Below are 24,926 nucleotides of genomic sequence, written 5' to 3' on the forward strand. Positions count from 1 at the left end.
AGCTTTAGAAAAGCTTAAATCTGGACTGTTTACTGCAGGTGTTTATAACAAATGTTCAAGTCAATGGTGCTTTAATTAGTTACTGGGCTTAGGGGGTAAATTATCTTAATTATTTTCCCTATTAAAGTCATTTGCAAACTGCTTTCTGTAGTTACTTAGGCCATCCTTCAAACAAACAAAAAAATCAAGAGAAGGAATCTGTAAGATGACAAACACTTTTTCACAGTGCTGTAAATCAGAAACTCAGGCTGGTGACTGAGTTGTGACAGATGTTTAGAAAGGAAGCACCTCTGAAATTACACCAACATGAAGAGAGGAGGCACCACAGCAACAGATGGATGCAGCGGGATTATGTGAGTCAGGATGCGTATGTGACATAAACTCCAGAGAAAGGGAGTAGATTGGTGATTGGCGTGGAGGCAGATGCTCTGTCTCTCCATCGGTTCACATCTACGTCCATCCGCTGGACCGGAGGCTTCACAGGAGAGAGAGTGGAGCCGGGGAGGTAAGCAACAGCGAGGGACAATAACTGAGGCGATAGATGAAGAGTGTTACAGAGGCAATTCACCATGGAGGATTTAAGTTTAAGTTCCTAAGGAGCTTTTTGATCAAGAAATCTTTAACAAGAAGAGTCCAAGAAGTGATGGATTAAGTTTTTTCTTTTTTTTTTCATGACAGGATATTTTGTATCAAGAAGCAAAAAAGATTTGGGGTAGGTACATTTAACATTAGAAAAATATATACTAAATCATTAAGAAATTACTGTTATAGACTGTTTTTTGTTTTTGTGGGAGAAGGAGCATCTTAATGCATTCTAAAAAAAAAAAAGTTACACCTATTGGTAGAGTTCTCATAATTCCTCAAATTGTATTCAGTTATAAATGTAAATATACATTTTATGATGTCTTATCAAGACAAGTAGCCATGTCTATTTATTTTTCTCACTAATCTTAAGATGAATGATTTAAAATTATTCACTTTAAATGGTAGAAAAAGCTGAAAATAAACCACTTGAATGCTTGATTTTAATGAAAATGACTATAGAAACAAAAGAGAAACATTTTTTGAACAGAAAAGATTTGCTTTTAGGATTTAAGCTGCTACCTATCATAAGCTCATTTCTTCGTTCAGTCAAGCCACTAAAAAAAGCATCACTTCTCCACCTGCACCTCCTGTAGTTTGTCAACTGTCCTAGTAAAGGAGAGGCCAAGCTCAGTCCTCGGTAACTACTGACCTGCAACTTTCAAATGGATCCTTGCTTCAGCACAGATGAATCAAATGGGTTCAGCTGTGCAGAGACCTGCTGACAAATCATTTATTCAATTTTGGTGTGTTGGAGCAAAGCAGCTCTTGAGGACTGAACTTGGCCACCCCTGTCATTGTATATTACTTTATTTTTAAATAGCCTCTTACCAGTTGGACAGGTACTAATATTGCTGAAACATTTTCACATTTTGCTGCAAACCTTTGTATATTTTGTTGGGATCTTAAGTGAAAAACCCAGAGTAGTGCATAATTGTGAAATGGACCATGCATTGGTGTTCAAAGCTTCTTACATATAAAAATTTGAAAAGTGTGACACACTATACTCACGAGTCAATTCGTAGGATCATACTTGTAGCTACAAGTATTTTCTGGTGGATCTCTACAAGCTCTGCACTGTTAGAGACGAAAATCGTAGCCTGCCTCTCTGCAAAAATATCGCAAGCTAGATTGGATCTCAAGCATCTGTGAACAGATATTTAGAATCTTGTCCCAGAATTTTAGCTTGTCGGCAATCGCTGTCAGAGTAAATATGCATTTCAAATTTTATTCATAAATAATTTTGAATAATATATAGTGTTTTCCTTTCATAATCAGGCACAATTATCACATAAAATCCCAATAAGACATATAAAAGCTGTGTTATGTGATGAAATGTGAAGCTGTGACGAATATAAACACTTCTGCAAGGCACAATAAATGTTTTAAAGTACTTAAAAGGCTTGTGTGGCATTTATGGAAGCAGTGTTTTATTTTAGCTGAGCACAGCAGAACTACAACTGCTACAATAAAGCATTAGTAGCTGCTAAGTGTCCCCACTGCACATCTTGGACTGTGTTTCAGTCAATGAGATCGTCTTGATTAACGGCGCTAATTTTTTTTTTTTTTTCTCTTACCGTTTTCTTTCCTTTCAGGGGCCGTGGACTGACAGAGAGGCCCTGTTAGAGACACAACATGGTCACACTAAAATACAACTGACACAGAGAGATTAAAGCAGATTTCCCAAGATTATCTCGAGGGGGAAAAAAGGCGTTTAAATCTGTGTCTCGTCCATAGAGTCACAAAAAATAAATATTTTGTAATGTGCCCTGGTGTCTAGTCCTAAAAGTTTAGCTGGAGCCACCATAGGAGGCATAATGATATTATTGACAGTCAAGTCACTTTGTAAAATCTTCCCATAAACAAGTAAAGGAGTTTTTTTGGGCGGGGGGAGTTTTGAGCTGAAAGAGCATTCATCAAGGATAAATGTTGCCATATGTTGTTAATGTTTCTTGACAGATGAAGAAGCCTACTTAGCTTGTAGAATGTATTACATAACACTAAAGTCCCCTTTGCCTTTCTGATGCTGCCCAGTCACTGATCTAATACCACCTCAGACAGAAGTTAAGGTCAGGGGATTTCTGGACATTTCAGTTCCCAAGAAGACCAGTCAAAACTTGCTCTTTCTTTACATATGAATCAGCCTCAGAGTATCTTATCCTGCTGCTGACTCCTTTTTGAAATCACAGATGTTGCCATCTAGCTCCGTTGGCTGTGTTTGTTCATCTGTGAGGTCAGATTTATCATCGCTTCCTGCTTAAAGCTGGCAGATCAACTCTTAAAAACCAAACCAAAGCATCCGCCCCGACCTGTCCGATCTGTTACTGCCCCTCTCCTACTTGCCTTAAATTCCTCTGTGTTGTGTCCACCTGTCGCTGTCCCGCCTCCCCCTGCCTCCCTCCTCCGTCTCGTGGCCATGCTCGAGCGTCTGTCCCGCCGCTCTCGATCCATGCTTTCCCTGACGTTAACCTCTTTGGCTCTGGCCCTGTCCATCCTGGCTCTCTGCACCTCCTACTGGTGTGAGGGCACCCACAAGGTGGTCAAGCCTCTCTGCCTGTCGCCTGTCAAGATGAAGAACTGTGGTCAGAACAACAGTGAGCCTTACACAACAGGTAATAGATGCTACACATGTTGCTTTATTGTGTTATTTAATGTGTGTCGCAGCTTTCATTGGTATTTTAGGAATGCAGGCAGTTTTTAGCAGATGTTTAAGCAAAAAAAAACTTTGTGACAGTTTTACATAATTTTCCTACTTTAACACAAAGCAACGAAAACAGATGTATTAACTGATCTACTAACATTTCATGAATCCTTTAATTTATTTTCTAGTCCATAAAACACTTCACATTTATGTTTAAATGTTTAAAGGGAATCTATTATGCAATTTTTTTTTTTTTTACTTCCATTTGGGTCTCAACTCAACAGCCCAAGCATAAGAAAGAAATAAAAAAATCCATCCGGCTGTTTTCTAGCAATAAGTTAATGTTTTTTGATGTCTGGAAAATGAGCTGTTTCAAAAACCTCCCGACTGTTCAGTTACAGCCCGTCACCTAGCAACCAAAGCCGCTCCAGCATGTTTGGTCACCTGGTTTTACCTCTGTGTGTGCTGCTGGAAAAGACACGTGTTCTGCTGTTGACTTACCATTCAGAAGTTTGTTGCATTCTTGTTGGTTGCGCAGGAGGCTCTACTTATGCTTTTCAAAGATGTACTGTCGTATAGTTGCACATCTGTTTGCAGCCATTTTCACGTATGAGCGTAATCATTGAGTTGGGGAGGAGGGGGCGTGGCCAGCGGCAATCTATTTGGATTTAAAGTGACAGATGTTCCTTTCAGAATGAGCTGATCTGAAAGGAGCTCAAAACGGGCAGAACTGACCAAAGTCTAATCTCATTAGCTAAAAATGATTTTGTGCAAAATATAATGAACTTTTGTGTAGCTCAACCTATCCCAAAACACACAATCAAACACAGATCAATAAATACAGGAATAGATTGATTAAACACAGGTTGTATTGGTAGTAAAATTCATACCAAGTATATAATTAAAATTTGACTTTATGACTTGTTGTTTGCTCAAAATATCATTCATCCATGTATCCATCCATCTTTTTATTGTTCCCATTACTGAACACTTTGAGATTTTGCAATGTGAAGTACATTACAAATAAAAGTATAATTATTATTTATTTTTTATGTCTCTTCAGTCATGATTCAAATTCAATGAAAATGCTTCGGGAAAGTACAGTGCATGTTTGAGTATCTGTGTTAGATGAGATCCTCCGAAAGCTTTTCATAAATGCCTGACCCGGAGTTATTCACCAAAAACCCTCATCTTGAATTTCAGATCAGTTTATTGAGTGGTGATGAACTTTTGATGAATCTTTCTGTCTTTAAACCACCTCTGCGTAACAAGCTGTACCTAGAAATAATCTGGATAGAACATCGGTCCTGTACAGACAATCTTTTTTCTCGTTTTAATCTCTTTTGTCAGAAGGTGAGTTCCAGGGCAGGGTTAATTGGGATTTAGTAAAAGTCTTTGGGTTGTGATGACGCTTTCTAAACATTTACTTGTCCACTGAGGGCACGATGATGCCGCCTGCTCTCAGCGGTTTGTGTTAAGCTTGATCCACAATGAGATTACTTTGATCACTACTTGTTTTATGTTTTATTGGTGGAGAGATCTGCTTTTATTGACGCACACCGTTATGAAAACCTCTTTTCAGAAAAGGCACATGGCGCAATGAAGTACGCGTTAACAGGGATACATGTGACTGTATTGTTCATGTGGATGCTCGAATAAGTTACAGTTGTTATGTCTTTAGGTGTTTCTGTGTTGTTTGGACAGAGTTATTCTGTGTTGTTTGGACAAAGTCCCATGAAAACCCTTTGGTTTCATGGGACTTTGGTTGTTTTTGCAGATCTTGAGAGGCCTTGTATCCCTATCCCTTGAGGTATTTTTGGGTACCAAAGATTGTTTTAAAAGCTAGCTGGATGTACAGTATAAGATTGCTGTGTCCTCATCCCCATCAGAAGGTTGATTTTGTTCCTGATTCAAGGTGGACTCCACCAAACTGCCCCTCGTTACCAATCCTCTTTGGTAACGAGGGGCCTTCTTTGTTTGAAAACTTTGGAGTCTTGCATTTGCTTCTAACAGATTTGCTGGTTCTTCAGGCCATGTCCTTCAATGGGGACTGGAGTGGTTCATGAAAAAAGTACAGAGTTATTTTAGTCAGAAGTCAAGGTTCTTAGCTACAAACATGTGAACCTCTTCCTCTGGATTGTGGTCTCTGCCTTAAGCGAAGGAGTTCAAGTCCCTTGGTGCTACAAATGAATAACACAACATAACATCACATTACAAAATAACAAATCCAAGCAGAAGTAAAACTTTTGCGAATCACATTTGTTTAATATAAAACTTATACTCAAAGTAGGATGTATTAATAAATGTCAGAACAGTGTAAACTATTTACAGTTTATAGGTGTTTACTGTTCTTGTTCTATCTCCAAATGTCCCAGAAGGCTCAGCAGAGAGAAAATAACATTCAATGCTTGTGTATAAGTCTCACTTTAAGATAAAGTATAGGAGTGTCTGTATTTAATTGTTGCTTGTTCTTCATTCAGTGAAGGTACTCGGAGTGGGCAGAGTATCCAGACATCTTATTCAAGAGTAGCGATACTTCGTAATCATTTTAAGCAATCATTAAGTAAAAGTAAAATATGCAGTAAAGCTGTAAAATCTCAGTAAAATCTGTTGTTGCTCAATTTATTTTAAAAGCATTGCTGAGGAATGAATGTTTTGACTTTTTTAGCATGTCATTTTTTTCTCCATTAGTTTGCTGTTTATGTGTCCACATGTAGAGTATGGTCAAGATAATATGACCTTTATTTTACTGTGCTGCACATAAAAGCTTAGAAAGATAGATTCTTTATGAGGTGCAAAGACTGAATGCTAACAAGGTGGAAAAGTAAACCTAAAAAGCTTAATTTGTCTCCTGTCACACAGAGAGCCCCACACAAAACCCTTTCAACCGCACACTGTCTCCAGCCAGAAGAGATGAGCTGGACAAGATCAGACAAAGACAGCTGGCCAATGCTGTACACTACATCTGGGAGACAGGGGAGGACAAGTTTGCCTTCAGATATTTCCACACAGGCTTCTGGGAAAGCTGTGAAAAGCAGAATGATGGTGAGACCAGGATGCACATTGTGGCCCCGTCATATTAGCTCATCTTGTAGAGAGAAGCTGGTGTGTTAGCTGTGAAAGATCTTTATGATCATCTAAATCTGCACATGCTGTTGGCAGGAGAGGTGTGTCGCAGCTTTATCGACTTAACTCCAGGCGAAACACAAGGTGAGCGGTGTTATAGAAATTTATTTCATGCAATATATGCCGTTTCATTTAATGCTTCTTTACATTTGTTCCCACATGTTGCAGGTGTGCTTTGGCTATCGGTTATTTCTGAGTTTACATATATCGGCCTGCTGGGGATGGGCTTCTTACTGATGTGCCTGGAAGTCATGTGCTCCCACAAAGAGATGCACGCACTAAAAATCAATGCCTTCGCAGCTATTTGTACTGTGCTATCAGGTGGGGGTGCAGCTTGGATTACAGCGCCAACCTCAAGTGTTGGACCCCGGTAAAGATGTGGAAACACTCTTGAAATAAATTCATCTTTTGCCGCAGGAAGATAATCTAACACTGAAACTTTCAGAGAAGTGCACCACTTGAGCACCGGAATTGACAAACGCATGAGATGGTTACAAGAGAATAGCTACCTATCCATATTTGCTCATATATGCCAAATGATAATGTGAAAACCTGAAGCAACTTCAACTGTGGCAAACAAGCCTGGGTAACAAAGTATTTTGTCACCAAAAAATTTAAGGGGGAAGGAAGTAAAAGAATCTGCAAAACTCCACTTTAGAAAATCACTGCCATCTTAGGGTCACCAAATCTGCTTAACCACTGGACACTATCTACATGCCAACTTGATTATTTAGGACACATAACAGGGAAAAGCCTCTATTATCACACTATCACAATTGGAGTTTGATAAAAGCTACTGAATTAGTGCAACGGGCTTTGGTCAAATGAGAGTAAAACCGCTGTCACATTGATTCCTATTTGCCATGTAAGGCCTACTGGAGACAGGAAATTTGTTTACCATCAAGTTGTGTCACTTTGAGATATGGGTTTTGTCACTTTTGTTGGATTAAAGACGTTGGTCGTTTGGGATTAAGAGTGTAGACTTTACAGTGTTCTTCTGTGTCTGGATGGGGTACTAAACTTTGGTCATGATGTTATTGTTTTGTCGAACTTCAGGCCACTTGGAGGTGACATTTTAAAGCTATAAAAATGCTCCAAGGTGCTCAAGTAATTATTAGCTGAATCAGTTACAAAGTGGGTCAAGCTGCGAAGGTGAGATTAAATGGAGTTATTAACGTGTCGTTGCTGCAATATTTCAGTTACAGTTGCATCAGTCCTTCAGCAGTGGCATACATGTACGATAGAGTATCACAAAGTTAACAATGAAATGACTGCCTGAATTCAGTGAGAGGTTGCGTTACTGCAGTTAAACATGAATTTATTTGGAGGCTTTTTGCACACCTTTTCCCTGGGCACTCTAGTGTTTGAACGGCAGTCCTAGTTTTTCATTTTGGTTTGCTTCCTGCGTAGGTCTTCTTGGGATGGTAGCACATATGATGTTCACCACAGTATTTCAGATGACAGTCATCGTGGGCCCTAAAGACTGGAGGCCTCAGTCCTGGGATTACGGCTGGTCGTTTGCGTATGTTGCTGCTAATCAAAAACAGAATTTAAACTCAGTTATCTATGTGCTCTAAGGTTTTGGCCGCTTATCTTTGAATCGTATTTTTCAGTCTTGCCTGGGTGTCCTTTAGCTGCTGCATGGGGGCTGCTGTCGTAACACTCAACTCCTACACCAAGACCATCATTGAGATCCGCCGCAGGCAAAGACTCCGCTTGGACGAAGCAAGAGCCGCTGCTCGGGCCCCGTCGTACGACGAGGTGGTTCCAGGAGGAGGGCTGTACTCCGTCAGCGGCCTGCTGCACTGTCCGGATGGGATGATCGACGTGGCATGGGCCCCAAATGGCAGCGTGGTCGGAGTGGGAAATGGGGACGTGCCGACACTGGTTTTAGTGGGAGGCTGTGGCCCAGAGGGGTGTGAGGACTGCGAGCGTGAGAGGGACCAGATGGGCGTGGCCTTGGACCGGATTGATTCACCTTGTTAAGGAGGGCCATCTATTCACATAAACTAAAAGGGAAAAAATAATAATAATAAAACACTGCATTGTTGCAGTGATCAGAGATGCTGGTTTGCTTTGACTTTTGATTCGTTGGAACACATTTATGAGTCAAAGGTCAATGAAATTGCTAAACAGAGGTGGAAAGTGGGTGATGAATCGAGTCACCACCTGATTTAAAATGGAGGCTTCCTGCATTATGACTTGCACTGAGAGAAACATCCAACCTTCACTCTGCATCAACCTGTGATGTCTGCTGTGTGACTGCAAGTAGCAACTGACTGCTTGTTGCCAAGATTCAGGTAAATTTGGAGTTTGAAAAGGTCTATCGTTGCAGCAGACCTCTCCCAGTTCTTAGGTTTTGACACAGAGATGCTTAATAAGATGGTTAATAAACAAAGAAAAGATGCTGCAATAGAAGCAGCAGCTGACAAAAGAAAGCAGTGGAAAATGACGTAAATATCCCATTTTAATTATATTAAGCTATTGTTTCTTCATATTCAAAAAAAGACTCAAGTGGGTCTCACAGGCTGTAAACGACGCCCACTCAGTTAACTCATATCAAGACGTGAAGACTTCGAGGCATGCATCGCATGCAAATCTTCATGTTATGTGTTTCTGTGCCTGATGATGGCAAAGCAAATGTATGTTTCTACATGTAAAAATGCTAAAATGTTTACCTTACTTTATTGGTTACAATGGACACCCATCCATTCGCAGCTCAGTGTTGGCAAATTCACATATTGGCAAATATTTTGTGGAATGTGGCTCAAAATTATTTGTGGAATTAACTTTTTGCTGCGTGATATTAAAGATATTAAAAAACAGAGCTTGGGAAGGTAAGACACCTAGGCGCAGTACCACCTGACACACTACTGGATGATGTTTGCAAAGTAGTCAATCCTTGTCGCTGATTGGCTGAACTCCTAAGAGCGGAAACATGGAAGACTGAAAATATTAGTTGTTGTAAAAGTGCCAAGATTGTTCTGACTGTGTGTTTTAATGCATACTTAGGAATATTTGGAGTTTGAACAATTAAAATAGGCGATTATAAGCATTTTAGAGAGGAACTCAAATATTTGCAGATTTAGGTGATTTTTGGTCCACTATATACCTTCAAGTCAGCAATTAATGTCACACTTTTGTCTCAACAGTATATAGAATATTTTATATTCTATATATAAACTTGATTCTTCTTTTCAGGCGTCTGCTTTATCTGATGACAAACCCATGTTAAATGATGAACCTTCAACCAAAAGAGCCACCAAATACAGTTTTTGTGTGAAGATGAGCAGACAGATCCACAGAGATAAAATGATTACAGAGATTTTGGGAAAAGTCTGCTCTCATGTTGAACAGAAGATTATGTGTAAACCATTAATCCTGAGTTGGACGGAGCAGAGAAGAGACATGCCGAGGGGACAGAGAGGAGCCAGTTGTTGGGGGTCAGACTGAAAGTTGGAAAGAAATTCTGGCACACTCTTCAAAAAGGGACCGACTGCATGCACTCTGGCCCCAGCTTCACCGTAACGTCAAATAAATCCAGGTTTTATACATGTGCTTGCAATACTTACTGAGTTTAACAAAAGATTATATAGGCATTAATTCACAGAGCTAGATAAAATGGCCTAAATTTACCTTCAATATCTGTAGGTTACACTTTTGAGATTATCCAGGATTTACTGTTGGGGATTATACAATTGAAAACTAAAAAAAACAGAAAACAAAAAAAAAAAAAAAAAAAAACTAAAGCGCCATTTTTGTCAGCCACAAGAATAATGATATAAAGTAAGTTTCTGGGTCAAAAAGGAGATTAGTGGAACAGATAAATAAATTGATTTCCAAACAACAGATGTATGAGAAAACCTTTAATTTATTGTTCAGTGAATAAAGTACAACACTTAAGAGCTAAAATCTCAATCAAGATATTTCAAGTATGTAAAAAAAACTACTAACAACTAGGTTTTGAATTCCTAACATGTTTTTCTGCAGAACCAATTTTTAAAAAAAATACTTTTAAAATTCACCAGTAGCACAATATAACCGATGCATACTGCTATTTTAACTCCATTAGTTTATATGTAGTTATGATATTTTTGGGGGACTGAAAGAACTATTCCATAACTTGCTTCTACTAGGTTCTGTTATATTGAAATTTGTTCACAAACAGTAAAACAAAAAAAAAAAAACAAAAAAAAAAAAAAAAATCAAAAACTTTCTTTAAAGTTACAACGGAGCAGAAATTAGTATTTACACAGACGAACGAGTGACGTGAACGACAGCGTCCGATGGGAGGAGGAGAAAACGTAGAGGAGCTTCAGGAGTGAAAGAGAGGAAGAGAGGGAAAAGTAGGAAGGACTTCATTGTTTCGGAGGTTCGTACTGAATGAGACGCATTGCATTCTCGTTTTCAATCACTCCCTTGATGAACTCTCCTTCAGCCAGTCGCTCTGTGATGGAGTGAAAAAAAGAACGTGGAAGAAAGCAGTGAACAGAGAAAGAGAAGCACAGAGAAGGTTGAATAAGGACTCTATAAATCCGCTCTTATCTCTTGCATTTGTCAGAGAGACAGTTGCATGCAATGATAGTGTCACTTAAGGTTTGCATGACTAAGGGATTTTACACACATAATGAAGGTCTTGTGGTTTAAGTGTGGATGTTCTCCATGTGGATCTACGTCAGGTTATTTTCATTTATTTAAAATAATAAATTGAAGGTGTTTTTTTTTGTTTTTGTTTTTTTGTTTTACATCAATTTAAGAAACCAAGTATTCCTAAAACTGTATATGTTTTCAATTACAGAATATTTTATTTTTTTATGCAAAATAATCTTTGAGAAAGCTGAACAGGATGATTATTTTAAATCACTTTTGGTTTAACATGTTTTACTTTATATACATATAACTCGACAACTCAAGCAACTAAGTTTTAAGAGCAAAGGTAAATCTGCTCTTATTCTTAAAACAGATATCTCTTAGTTACATGTAAAAAAAAAGGTAAAATAAACATCATGTTCAGTTTAAAAATAAATCACATATCAAATCTATTTTATAAAGAGCTAGATTAAAGAATTAAATCTAGAAGATTTTATATATAAAAAACAAAATATTTTATATGACATAAATATATTATTAAAAAACACAGAATATAAAAGCATTAGTTGTAAATGTACAAATATTAGAAACTAACTAAAGTTTGAAATAAGTCATAAAATAAATTTTTAACAACCAGAAAAAAATATTTTTATTTGTAACATGATTTTGTGTGCAGTAAAGCCTTTTACATCTACGAATAGCCATACAAATTGTAATCTACAAGTATATTAAAACAGGCTTTGTAAATGCAAAATATTTGACTTATTTGTTTTGTTTGTTTCCCCATACATTAGACCACAGAACTATTATATTTAGCTAACATATGTATGAAGCAAAGCCTTATTAAGATGTTTCAAAGCAGTCCAACTACAAAAATTGTAACTGTGATGTAAAAGACAAATTGTTTTATAAAAATGTCTCAAATAATCTAGTTTAAGAGAAACTTTTAACTCAGGCCCGCAGCAAGGGCCTGAGTTATGTGTGAGAATCCAAAATGTGATGAAATATATAACAGGTTTCAACCCTCCTGAGCATTTACTTTCACCAAAAAAGTGTAAAACTTAATATAGTTTTGAATATTACATATTTATGTAATTTTAAAACACAGTTCACATCAAAAAATAATTACAATGAATCTATTTTAAAACTTTTTTTGAGATTGTTAATTATTTATTGTTAATTTAAGACATTTTGGGGAAACATGAATGAAGATAATACTTTAAAGGTAAATAAAATTTTAATTTTTAAAATAATTATATCAAAACAAGATAGTGCTAAATTCTTTTGTTTTTCTACAAAATCCTCACAAGTAGACATTTTGCAAATTTAGTTTTTATTGCTTTACGGGAATTAGTTCAGTTAGTTATTAGTTCAATTTAGAAATTCAGTTTTTTTGTTTTTAGAGAAAAATGTTAATCAAAGTAAAATTTTCTCTTTGTCACTAAACTCTTACAGTTTTATTTAAAATACACTGAACCTCACTTAAACAGAAAATCATAATTATTTTAGAAGGACAATTTTTAATTTAATGCCACAGCAAACCCAATGTATAAAATATTACAAATGTGTTTGAATATGGAGCAAAAATTGTGAAAGATAAACTAAAATACCTGAAGGTAAAAGTAAAATTTGGAGATTTTTATTTATAAAAATGCCCCTGTGACGCCCTTGCTGAACATTGCAGGGGAAGAACGTGGAGTTCGTGTGACGCCTCTCACCATTGTCTTTCTTGTCAAAGTAAGCCCAAAGCTTGTTGGCTCTCTTCTCGGGTGTGTTCTCATCCTCTGGGAGCTTCTTCTGCTCTTCCTCGGGGATCAGCTTAAAGATGGCCTGAGAGGCGGGGGTTGGGTGGAGAAAAAGAAAAACAGGATGAAAGTACCGCCACACTCCTCAGCTGTACTGAACATGCACAAATCACAGAAATGAGTGAAAAACGATGCATGTCGAGTTGTGAACACTTTAGAAAACAAAATGAATCCACGTTGTTTGTTTGTGCTGTGAGTTTGAGTCTTTGGTTTCAAATTTCCCCTACAGCAGATATTCTAGAAGGATTCAAATAAAATAAAATAAAAATTCTATACGAAAACAAAAATTTGCAGCTTATGTCAAAAATAATGATAAGTCCTCAACTGAAGAGTGCAAACCAGTCAATCTGCAATGAGCCACTTAGAGTGAAGGGGGCTGAAAAAGACTAAAACTCTGCGTACTTCAGGTTCAGGTCTTTAAATGTGTGTCCCACTTAGAGAGGATGCTCTCATCTCCCAACATTTAAGACACATAGATTAACATGGATTAGTGCCAAGACTCAATCTGCCAACCAAAGGACCGTGAAGTCAACTCTTTCTCTTACTGCATCGGTCTCGCTGCACCTATCATGTGGTCTGCATAGTGCAAATAGTGTAGTTAGATGTGGCTATCTATTCATAATCTTGTTATCTCCATCTAGATAACAAGGTTGTGAGGATGCAGTCATTTATAAACATAGAAAGGAGCTGTGCCAAAGCGGCTTATCAAGCTCAAATAAAGTCTGCTGTTTATGTCATTTATTCTGCCCAGATGAGGCGTTTGTTTCGTCTTTCATTTCAAATCCAAATTAAAACCAGGTTTTTAAGAAAATAGTCTGTAAAATGGCATATAGTTTTTGTTCCTAGACAAGTTTTTTTTTTTTTTTTAATTCAAGACAGACTTGAAAATAATCTGTTGTTCAAGGTTGCTTCTTAGTTTTGTTAATAATTTCTTTAAGTTTCTTTGAGTCTTGCAAAAGTTTCACATAGTGACCGTAAACATGACTCTTTGTTGGACTGAACCCAGTTGGCCAGGACATAAATCCCATTACAATTCAAGCTGGATTCTCGGCTGATCTTCCTAAACCTCTTACAAATCTGTATCATTTGTCTTAAAACAGAATATGCAGACTGATGCTATGAAAACAATGTGTGGTATTTGGCTTGGTGGAGCAGAGTCCAACACCTGTCAAGTAAAAGATTAGACCAAAGATGATTCACGGTCTCCCAATCAGAGGTAGAGCTCGAAAACACCCCCCTTTGCTACTGTCTGACTGTCTCTACTGTCTGATGGCTAAACCAATAATCAGAGAGATTATCAGGAGGTCAAAATTACAAGCTAATTGGAATGACAATCAAGACTCAGACCTACATGCCATGACAAGGGTTGATTATTTCCATTTGTAGGCAACAACAGCTATGATGGACCAAACAGAAGACAAGCAAAACGAGAAAACCTAAGCTGCTCAAAGTTTACATTTAACAACCACATAATGCAAAATGTTAATCCCTTAAGTCTCACAATCACAAGACTAATGCAAAACTGTTGAGTTGGATTACATAATGCCAGCTAATATGCATAGAACTCACAATTTGAGAATTGTCTAATAACCAGTTTGAGAGAAAAGTAAACAGGGAGCCATGTTTTCTCCAAGCACACACAGTGGTCATCTCTAAGTGAAGCCAGCCTTCCTAGTACATCGACCCTTCTCTAAAGCTGACCTCACCTGGCAGATTTCCTTCACCTCCGACTTGTTTATGTACCCGTTTTTATCCACGTCGAACAAAGAGAAGGCCCACTCAAGTTTCCTGGTGGTCTTCCCGCTGGAGGTCATGTGCAGGGCAATGATATACTCCTTGAAGTCTAACGTGCCGTCGTCGTTGGTGTCGAAGGAGCGGAACACATGCCGTGCATAGCACTTGGCGTCGGTTTCGGGGAAGAACCGGGTGTAGATTTCCTCAAACTCCTCCGGCGAGATGCGCCCCGTGGGACACTGCTTCTGAAAGTTCTCATACCACTGGCAGATTTCCATCTCCGTGAATTTGGTGGTGAGCTTGAGATCCTCCAGGATCTCCTTCGATATCGCGCTGCTGGTGGCATTTCCCATGGCAGTTGCTTTCAGACTCTTGGTCAGCTGTCAGTTTTGTGCTTCTTCTCTCAGACCTTTAGATGCTTTTTCTCTCTCTTGTCCAAAACAACTGACTCAAAATATGTTCTCTCTCACTTGCTTGAGTTTTCTTGATGTCAAATGCCAAACAGAGTCCTGCAAGACATTGTAGATATGCCATATGTTGCATGTCAAACATAGAAGTTATTTACAATTTCATCTACTACATAAGTACCATTATGGTGTTGATCAAAGCTGCACAGAAAGTCTTACCTGGGGTTTGAGTGAGCAGCAGATAATGGCTGAACAACTGACTGTTTGTCTCGACTGCCGAACGGTAAGAGATAAGGATGGAGAAGGGAAACACCCCTCCAAGAGGTGACTAGGTTAATTCTGTTAATGCGGGATTTAAAGTGGATGAGTGTTTGACCAAAATGAACCCACTATCCTAATGATCTCTGTTAGATCTGGAAATCTAGAAGGATCTACAACATCCACAAGAGTTCAAAGTGATGCCATGTGTTACTGCGCCCAAGAAGTTACTTAACAGCCCAAGGTATTGTCTTGTTGTTGCAAAGAAGTTGGATGTTTTGACATGCCTGGCACATAATATCATTAACAGATCTAGAGAATAAAAAGGAACTTAATGGCACACGGAACGAGGCTGACAACCGATGCTAGATGGCTGTTGATTTGTGGATGTTACAGCAGGATCTCTGCATTTTCTGGTTTTGTGCCCTAGAATAGCAAAACCAGTAAATGGGTTGGGACCAGGACTCCCAACCCAGTCTGAGTGCCTCATTAATTACCCACAATCAAGGCTCACATCACCAACCAAATCTTCATGGACTGTTTTCTAGTTTACCTACTTGATTTAGTCCTGACAGAATGAGCTAAGAACTACTCCTGAACATTACTGCTGGTGAACAGCGCTTTGCACCATCAGATTATCTCTAAATTTATGCATTTTGGCAATGCGAACGGAGAAATATTTACAGCATAAACAAGATACAGAAAAGCAGCTGGTTTCTAATTAGACTGAGGGGAAGCGGAAAACAGTCCTGAGGCCTGACAAATAATCCATCTATCCAATTTCCAAAATACGCTTTGCTCTGATCTTGACTGCTGTCGTCCGAAAGGTGGCATACCCTCAATTCCACCGCATGAATACTTGCTCCCCACAACCAGTTCACCAGCTATCCTAACAGGCACTTCTTCAACTCTGGGAGAAAGCCAGATTACCTGGTGAAACCCAAACAGACACAGTGACAAAACAGAGGCATCACACAGAAAGGCTTAAGCCAACATCTGAACCCGTGACCTTCCTGCTGTGAGGAATCTAATGTGTGTTAAAGTCTTAATGTTCAATCATGATTCTTCTAAAATGAAGAGCAGAGAAACTATCTGGATCAGGTACAACAAAGCTTAATGATAGTGGTGTCTGTAAAACATTCATTTATAAAAACTAACATTACAATAATGTGATGGTAGCATTGGATAAGAGTGGTGCATACTGCCATCAAATATCTTTTTCATTTAAGTTTTCAATACCAAGGTGCAGCTCCCTGTGCAGTTTAAAAGTATTCACAAACTTCAATGTTTTTTTTACTGGGATTCTATTTGATTGACTATTACAAAGAAGGTAGTGAATATCTAAAATGAAAAAAAAAATATAACTATATATATATAACTATATATATATATATATATATGTATATATATATATATATATATATATATATATATATATATATATATATATATATATATATATATATATATATATATATATATACAGTTTTAAAATTTTGGACAAAAAACATTAGGAATCTGTTGTATCTGACACCTCCTAAACTGATAATAAAGCCAGAAGCCACATAACTTGTTAGCAGATTTCACCTCTATTTTATCTTAGCGTAAATACAGTTGTTTTGTGAATGTCTCAGAAGCTGGTTGGTGAATATTAGTGAACATCAGCACCTTGAAGACCAAGCAGATAGTTCAGGAAAGTTGCAGAGAAGCTTTAGATAGAGATTTGGATAATAAAACAATACCCCAGGCACTAAACATCTCCAGCACCCAGAAATTGGTAGATTAATACAAATACCTACTAAGATATAGTTGCCCATAAAAATGTACAGGCCAGGCAACGAGAGCTTTAATCAGGTCTTTCTGTGAAAGAAAGTAATCAGAAGTCCAGGTTTCAGTTTGCTGCATGTAGAAAGCAGCAAACATGGAAGAAGGTGCTTTGATCAGATGAAACCAAAATTAAGCATTTTGATCTGCATACAAAATGCTGTGTATAGACAAAAACCTACTGTGACTACACACCACCCTGAACACATTGTCCCCATGGGACAACATGGTGGTGGCAGAATTATGCTATGGCAATAACTTTCTTCATCTGAGGAACGGAAGCTAGCCAAAAATGGATGGAAGCCATTTTTAGACCAGAGTTTTAGCCTCTAGCAGGAAAACTACCACAACATACAGTCAGAGCTACAACAGAACAGTTTCAATCAGAGCATGTTAGTGTGTTAGAGTGGCCCAGTCAAAGTCCAGATCTAAATCCAATTGAGAATATGTGGCAAAGACTGGAAATTGATACTCACATATGCTCTCCATTCTATCTGATTGAGGATATTTCCTGAAGAACTTTGAATTTTCAAACATAGAGCAGTGAAACATAGAGGTGGCAGCATTATTCTGTGGGGATGCAATTCCGCAAGAGGAACAAGAAAATCTGATATAATGAAATAAAAAATACACAGAAGACTAGGGTTGTAGTGAACTATGATGAAAAAATAATTCATATTATGTTTTTTTCCAATGCTTTGCTAAATTGCCGTATTTGCAGCCCAGGCCAGTCACACTCAATCTTTTTGTTTTTTTACTACATTATAACATAAAATATAATAGAGAGCCAAACAGAATTAGAATTCATCAGGAAACAACTTTTTTAAAACAAGAGAAAATGTTTTATTTATTCAGTTTTATCATTTAATACATTGCAAAGATGTTGAATTAGAAATGGATCTTTTTGTACGACACAATTCCTAAGCTTTAACATTTACTTTCTCTTCAAGCTGATTTTGAAATATGTCCAGATTCCCGGTTTGTGACTCTAAAATAATTACCGACACTGTAGCATCATGTCTCATTTACCAGGGTTATAAATTACAATCTAAGACCCATAATTTAGGACCCGTAGTTTACAAGCACTTGAGTGCCACAAAATCTCAAACTTAATCTACAGCTCGTAAACTGACTGATAGCCGACATGCAACTGGATGAACTGTGAATCAGCCTCAGGCAACGTTTCAAAGTTAGCCTTCAGGTCCTCAGCATCCTGCATGCCATTTCAGCGAGCTCTGCCATCTAAATCCAGACAACCATCTGTCCAGTCAGTTTGACTCTCTGGCTCACCTCTAACTCCAATCCCACCTACACCCCTCAAATTACCGACAGTGCGACTGACGTCCTTCCTGTCCTACATGAGCAACTATGGCGCCTGTTTTAGTCTGAGCTGTCTGTCTTCCAGTTGGATTTACTGAAGTGAGCTGGATGCTGGAATGCGATCTCTGATTTTCCTACAGTCTAAAATTACGTTTGTGGCAGCAGCATGGTAAATCATTTTACATTCACTGGTGAAAACAACTTTACACAACAACTTAACAGAGTGCAAATGCGTTGTTTTTAGCTTGTATTTTCAACCAGATTGGAGAAGGCACCACACTTACATCAGTGATTTAGTTGACCATCAGGAGGGCGGCCATCTTTGATACATTTGCTACATCATATTTGAGTCAGATAACCATATCATGTGATCCTAATTGTTGATTTAAGACTAATCCCGAATGAAAACTGTGGAGTGCTACGCTACACGTAAAAAAAACCAAACAAACAAAAAAAACCAAGATAAAAATATTAAAGTACAGCAATATGTGAAAGTATAACTACCCTGAAAACCATACTTTTGGTCTTGAAGGGTGTTTTTCTCCAAGAATATGCTGAGAGCAACTATTGGATTACTCCTGCTCTGTCCTCTACCATTAGCCAATTACCATCATCCTGTAAGTGCCACAGCCAAAAGAATTACCCCCCTCCTCTCACACAAAACAATCCCTACCATGTGACCTGAACTATAGCATGGACTAATTGCCAGTGCTAAAACGGGCAAAGATTTGCGGCTACTTTTAAAATGCTTTTTTTTTTCCCAACTGTGATGATGCATGCAACATTTAGGATATAGCTTACGTCTTAGCAGATAGAGAAGCGACTCACGCCAGCAGGCAAGGTGGTGTAATGATTTTTTAAATCAATGTGTTTTTTATTATTAAAATGAATATATGCTGATTCTGCAAGGCGTGTACATAAATCGTACATGTCCAAGTTTATAGGGAGTGAACGTCAATCTGAGAACACCTAAGAAGATCTATTTGGCTCATGGCGACAACCTTATTGGCTGGGCAGGATTATACCCTATTAATGGACTGTGTTGAGCTTTACCTGTGCTACAGTTTCAGCGGTGAAATGTCAGCCTGAAATCTGCATTACTCTGTTTTGCTCAGGTGTTTCCATACTCTCGCCATTAGCTTATATGCCATATTATTTTGGCCTTCTAAACACATATTTGAATTGTTCTTTTTTCAGTCTTTCTAAGCACAAAATGCATAACTTCAATTACTTTTTAAAACAAGAGTTGGGTGAACAAGTTTGAATTTATTTATCAAGCAGTAATGATGGTTCTAGAATGTATTTTATACTGACAAGGTTAAAGCCAATTAGCTTCTCAATAGTGATTATGACTACCTGCAGCTGGTGGTAACTCTTTGACAGCATAAAAAGGATTTGTTTGACAACACTCACTGGACTGATTAATACTGCTAACAATGGGAAGACCTAAGTAGCATAGTAGCTTTAATCAAGTTAAGAGAGTGATTTGGAGCTCCATCCATCCATCCATCCATCCATCCATCCATCCATCCATCCATCCATCCATCCATCCATCCATCCATCCATCCATCCATCCATCCATCCATCCATCCATCCATCCATCCATCCATCCATCCATCCATCCATCCATCCATCCATCCATCCATCCATCCATCCATCCATTTTCTTTACACCCTTGTCCCTCAGTGGGGTCGGGAGGTGCTGGTGCGTATCTCCAGCTATCGTTCCGGGCGAGAGGCGGGGTCACCCTGGACAGGTCGCCAGTCTGTCACAGGGCAACACAGAGACAAACAGGACAAACAGCCATACACACACACATGCACACACCTAGGGACAATTTAGAGAAGCCAATTAATGTGACAGTCATGTTTTCGGACTGTGGAAGGAAGCCGGAGTACCCAGAGAGAACCCACACATGCACACTCCATGCAGAAAGACCCCGGGCTGGGAATCAAACCCAAGGCAACAGTGCTACCAACTGTGCCACTGTGCTGTCTCTGAATAACTGCAGATTCCAAGATTGTCATACCAAAGAATAAGTTATTTGGATCTGCAACTCCTATGAGACTAACTGGAACGAAGGCGCAAACTCACCTTGATAAAAATAAGGTGAGTATTTTTATATATATATATATATATATATATATATATATATATATATATATATATATATATATATATATATATATATATATATATATATATATATATATATATATGAACAAAACATTACTGGAACATTGGTGCACCATGTTAGTCTTTGGTGAAGTATGTTTTTTTTCCATCCCCATCAAATAAGACTTACATAAATAGAGGTTAAGGCTTGTGGACGTCTGGCAAGCAAGATCATTTCATATATCCTAATGACCTAACAGTCAGTTATATAGCTCACATGAGCTACAAATTAACTACAAATCCCATAGTGCAACACAACAGCTACTCCATGCTGTTGGTTGTGGTGCCTGCCTTTAAGCTGCTCAAACGCTTTGCATGTGTGGTCATTCCACATGCAAAGACATTTTTTTAGAAAATGACAACATCTGTGAGTGTCCACAGCTCAAACAGTGCCAAGTACAACATAAAATGACTTATGATATATGATATATATTGATGTAAAAAACTTATTGTTACATTTCTTTATTTATTATATCGTAACCTGCTTTTGCTATACACATAATATACCAAACATATACCAAAGAATAAGTTTGATCATTATACCAAACACATTCATTTAGTATGATGATCTTGTCCACCTAACTCTGACACATTTCTCTTTATTTCCCTGTAGTTGTAAATCACATTAAAACGTGTAAATTTGATCCTACTTAAAACTGCTTAGATTTGACTTAAACTAATAATGGGAACAAATGGAATTTTGAAAAGAAAATCTTATCCAGAACCCCCTTCTCCCTTAACACTTCAGAGGAGTTTTAGATGTATTGTTGGAATATCTGTACATCACAACTATTGGCGTAAGAGGCAGAGTGTGAATGCTGAGCTGGACAATGCTTTGGGAAAAGAAAACTTCTTTCTTAACCAATACAATGCCTTGGTTGGACCTGACTCATATCTTAAGCTGAAAGAAAAAGAAAAAGAGGAAGGGAGTTGTTTCTAGATAAATATCTGTTAATGGGTCATAATGACAGGTAATGACAGACGAGAGCTTCCTAGCAAAACAAGGAAGGAGAGGAATAAACAAACTACAGCTACAATCTTGATTACTTTGTCCACAGTTTTGTCCAAGAACCCAAGCAGGGAATATTTGTGCAGACTTGGGGCCTCCCATTTCTACATCCCCTGGTGGAGAGAGAACATCAGCAGCAGCAACCGCAGGCTTTCATTTATTAGTAGACTATATATTAAAAGTATTTTTAGTGTTAATTATATGGGAACTTTACCGCGTAGCTTCCACTGACTTCTGCACTCCCAGTTCAACACTGAAGTAAGTAGAGATGAGCTTTTTATGGACTATAAAACTTAGCTGTTTGCTTAAGATTATTATTATTATTTTTATTATTTTGGGTCTGGATTTTGGAATAATAAACTAAAAAAATTTGAGTTTCCAGATGAATTAACTCACACTTCTCTAGATCAGATGTAAAAAGATGCAACTGAAACCAATACATCAAGAAAATGTATGCCAGAATTAAGATTTCGACATTTAAGTGTTTGCATTTTTATTAATTAACTAGCATCAGACCTCAATTAAAGCTCAAGACGTTTTCTTCTTGTTATTGCATTTTTTTTTAAATCTACCAAAAATGTAAATGTTAGTTGAGTTCCAAGATTTCTGAAGAATGCCAAAAATGTTTGTCCACCTTCTCAACAAATGTTACAAAAGCAGCAGAATAACAATCTACTTCATATTATTAATTTACTTTAAACATTTTCTCTTCTATTTAAAATGCATATTATAGCTTTAAGGAAGAGCTATAACTCTCAAACTGTGAAAGCAAACAATAATATGTACTTACAGTGTCTTCCAAAAGTATCGACACCTCTTAGACCATTATGGAGACCAAGGAACACAGCAGGTATATAGTTGTGAAGAAGTTTAAAGCAGAACTAGGTTATAAAAAAAAACATATCCCACAATTCGGACGTCTCAAAGATAGTTTGATCCATCGGCTTAGTAGGAACAGTGCTGCAAAACTGGATTGAACTTTTTTTTAAATTTATTTTATTATGTATACTGTACACCAGTGTACCTTTCAGGCAGGTTTCTTTTGAAAAACGGATTTTATCCCAAACAATTTCCTGGTAAAATAAAGGCAAAATAAAAACTTCAAGTTAGTGTAAGAGCATTAATCAAAAAAGCAGCCGTGGTATCTCAGGAGGAGCTGCAGAGATCCATTGTTCAGGTAGAAGAGTCTGCCAAAAGGACAGATATCAATTGGGCATTTCACAAATATGGCCCACATAGAAGATTGAAAGAAGTTATGTTCCCATTTGCATCTTACCAAGTCATGTAAAGAACAGTTTGAAGAAATGTAAGCAGAAATTGAAAAAAGATAAGTGGATAAGAAGTTGTTTTTTACATGCCTCTGCTTTGTGAAATATGTGCAGGACAGAAGAAGAGGTTACAGTGAGATCCCTCTCATCTGCCTTGAAATTGATAAAAAAAACAAAAAAACACCTGCCATGGCAGCCAAGATGGAGACCCTCGATCCTTCAGCTTTACCAGATACACCTCCAACCGTCTCCTACCAATGTCAGCCTGAAACTGTTACCTTTTCAAGTGGAGTGGTCTCGGTGGCGGGCATCACTGTGGTGACTGGGGGCGTTGAACTCTCTTGTAGGTCCTGCATCCTGGCCTTCGGATTTTGGGGAACACTCATCGGATTGAGCTGCTTGGCCGTGGGGCTCTGGGACCAGCTGGCTCAGCTTAAAGACAGGACCTCGACCTTGCTGGGGTTTGGGCTGGTGATACTTGTGCTCAGTTTTTTGGTGATGGCCAGCGTGCTCATGTTTCACCTCCTGACGAAGAAGAAGAGAGGTATCAGACGAGAAGAAAAAAGGGAAGGAAACCAAGTTTTGGTTGGGGAAGGTGAAGTTATAAAAAAAGTCACTGTATAAAGCAGCACTACGGCGGAAATTGTTGTGAGCTTATCAAATTCCTCCGTACAGGATTGAGTATAAGAAATGTACAAACAGTAATTTTCCTGCTCCAAATCTGGAGCATTTTTAACCCACATTAACAGCACACCACACTTCCTGTTTGGTCATGTAGGCAGCTCTGCCTTCGCCCACCAGTTTCTACACTTATCTCACTGGGAGGTCAAAATAAATACAAAACGATACTCTTTTGTTGTTCTGATAAGCTTTATAGAGGTTTTATGAATCTCAGCACATTTCTAGGAACTTTTGCTTTGGCCAATTTAAGTATTTTAGATTAAAAGAGACGATTAAATATAGTCCAGAGTTCTTAAGTGAGTTTAATTTGCCAACAACATTGCAAAGCCATTCGCTTATGCTGTGCACATCACAGTGGCGGCCAATTCCCATGAAAACATTGTGCAGAACGGTAATACCGATTTGTTGAGGCTGCACCTAAAATAACTTAACTGCTGATGACACCTCAATATAGCTGCACTGCTTTCATACTAATTAAACATATACATTTATTTTACTCGATTTTAATTTTCTTCACTTTAAGGTAATTTTAAACAGAAAATATAAAATCTTTTAATGCATAAAAGGATTTGTTATTTGCATTGAATAAAATAGTTAGAATTTGTGTTTAGTCCTATTTCACAATATGATGGTATCTTAATTCAGGATGCAGTGTTACATTTTGTTGTGTAAGACTTTAAGCACTTCCTGCTGCAAACTCGAATTCTAGTGTGTTATAAACTTAAAACAGTTCTTCTTTTTCCCTGTGAGAACGCCATCTATGTTGTGTTTGGAAATGTCACATGTAAAATGTTCTCCACAACAATCGTGCTAAATATGGAGTAGGCAATGAATTATCTGATATGTTAGTTTGTTTTTACATTTGCTTTAAGATCTTTATTTGTCTGTCTAAAACAATGTTCTTTTTTTATATTTCATTATGTTTAGGTTTATAAAGTTTTAAAGAATATTTCTCCTGAGTTGCACATTTGTGGTCATTGGTTAAATTTTTTTACAATGCAAAAGCTTATGTATCAGTATAGAGACCAAAAAAAAATGAAGATGTTATAATGTAATGTATAATGTACAGTATGAATTTGTCAAAGCATGTACGAATGATGTAACAGTAAAATGTCAGAGGTCTAAGGTATAAGTGAGGTCTTTAGCATTCATTTAATATGTAGATTGTGATGTTTAAATTCTTAACCTTAACATTACTTAAAGAACTTATGTGGATGGGTTGGAATTTGGCGATTTGGAGCAATGCACTTCTTTCTGTAAAAAGTTTGCATATTAAAGTCAAAATAATATATTCTGCGCCATATTTGTCACTAAAAGAAACAAATCTTTAAGTAGAAACAGTTCTGACTTTCTCTTTAAAAGGAAAATAATTGTTAAACCAATATAAAGATAATACTTCTATATAATGAATTTCTGAAAATTAAATATCTTTCATCTTTTATATCATGGCAAAAAGCAGAAGTTAGAAGTTACATGCAACAACGAGATTCAGATAAAAAATGCGTT

The 24,926-nt window shown here is 37.6% G+C and overlaps 3 protein-coding genes across 3 annotated transcripts; 2 read left to right on the forward strand and 1 right to left on the reverse strand.

Annotated features, from left to right (window-relative positions):
• Nucleotides 1-17: 17 nt before the first annotated feature.
• LOC106916546 (germ cell-specific gene 1-like protein) lies at nt 18-11,073 on the forward strand. Its single transcript, XM_088014104.1, is given in 7 exon segments — nt 18-599; nt 602-706; nt 2,970-3,194; nt 6,086-6,433; nt 6,518-6,670; nt 7,760-7,871; nt 7,963-11,073. Coding segments are annotated over 7 exon segments (1,374 nt in total). The 5' UTR covers nt 18-541; the 3' UTR covers nt 8,336-11,073.
• Nucleotides 10,201-23,122, reverse strand: rcvrn2 (recoverin 2). The gene is made up of 4 exons (XM_014984909.2): nt 23,018-23,122; nt 14,451-14,987; nt 12,658-12,769; nt 10,201-10,796 (listed from the first exon to the last, which is right to left on the reverse strand). Exons 2-4 carry the CDS (start codon nt 14,829-14,831, stop codon nt 10,708-10,710), a joined length of 582 nt encoding a protein of 193 aa, XP_014840395.1. The 5' UTR covers nt 14,832-14,987; nt 23,018-23,122; the 3' UTR covers nt 10,201-10,707.
• On the forward strand, nt 21,576-24,711 carry LOC106916545 (uncharacterized). The gene is made up of 2 exons (XM_088014103.1): nt 21,576-21,729; nt 22,854-24,711. The coding sequence occupies exon 2, from the start codon at nt 22,929-22,931 to the stop codon at nt 23,361-23,363; it is 435 nt and encodes a 144-aa protein (XP_087870229.1). The 5' UTR covers nt 21,576-21,729; nt 22,854-22,928; the 3' UTR covers nt 23,364-24,711.
• The last annotated feature ends 215 nt before the right edge of the window (nt 24,712-24,926 follow it).

This window comes from Poecilia mexicana, unplaced genomic scaffold, assembly GCF_051168715.1.
Source record: "Poecilia mexicana isolate PSO_F unplaced genomic scaffold, ASM5116871v1 scaffold_16, whole genome shotgun sequence".
Taxonomy (NCBI): domain Eukaryota; kingdom Metazoa; phylum Chordata; class Actinopteri; order Cyprinodontiformes; family Poeciliidae; genus Poecilia; species Poecilia mexicana.

Excerpts from the sequence above, each read along its gene's own strand:
- rcvrn2 (XM_014984909.2), bottom strand. The coding sequence starts at position 14,831 with ATGGGAAATGCCACCAGCAGCGCGATATCGAAGGAGATCCTGGAGGAT. Across the intron at positions 12,770-14,450 it reads AGGTGAAGGAAATCTGCCAG|GCCATCTTTAAGCTGATCCC; the intron begins GTGAGGTCAGCT and ends CCCGCCTCTCAG. Across the intron at positions 10,797-12,657 it reads CTTTGACAAGAAAGACAATG|AGCGACTGGCTGAAGGAGAG; the intron begins GTGAGAGGCGTC and ends ACTCCATCACAG.
- LOC106916545 (XM_088014103.1), top strand. The coding sequence starts at position 22,929 with ATGGCAGCCAAGATGGAGACCCTCGATCCTTCAGCTTTACCAGATACA.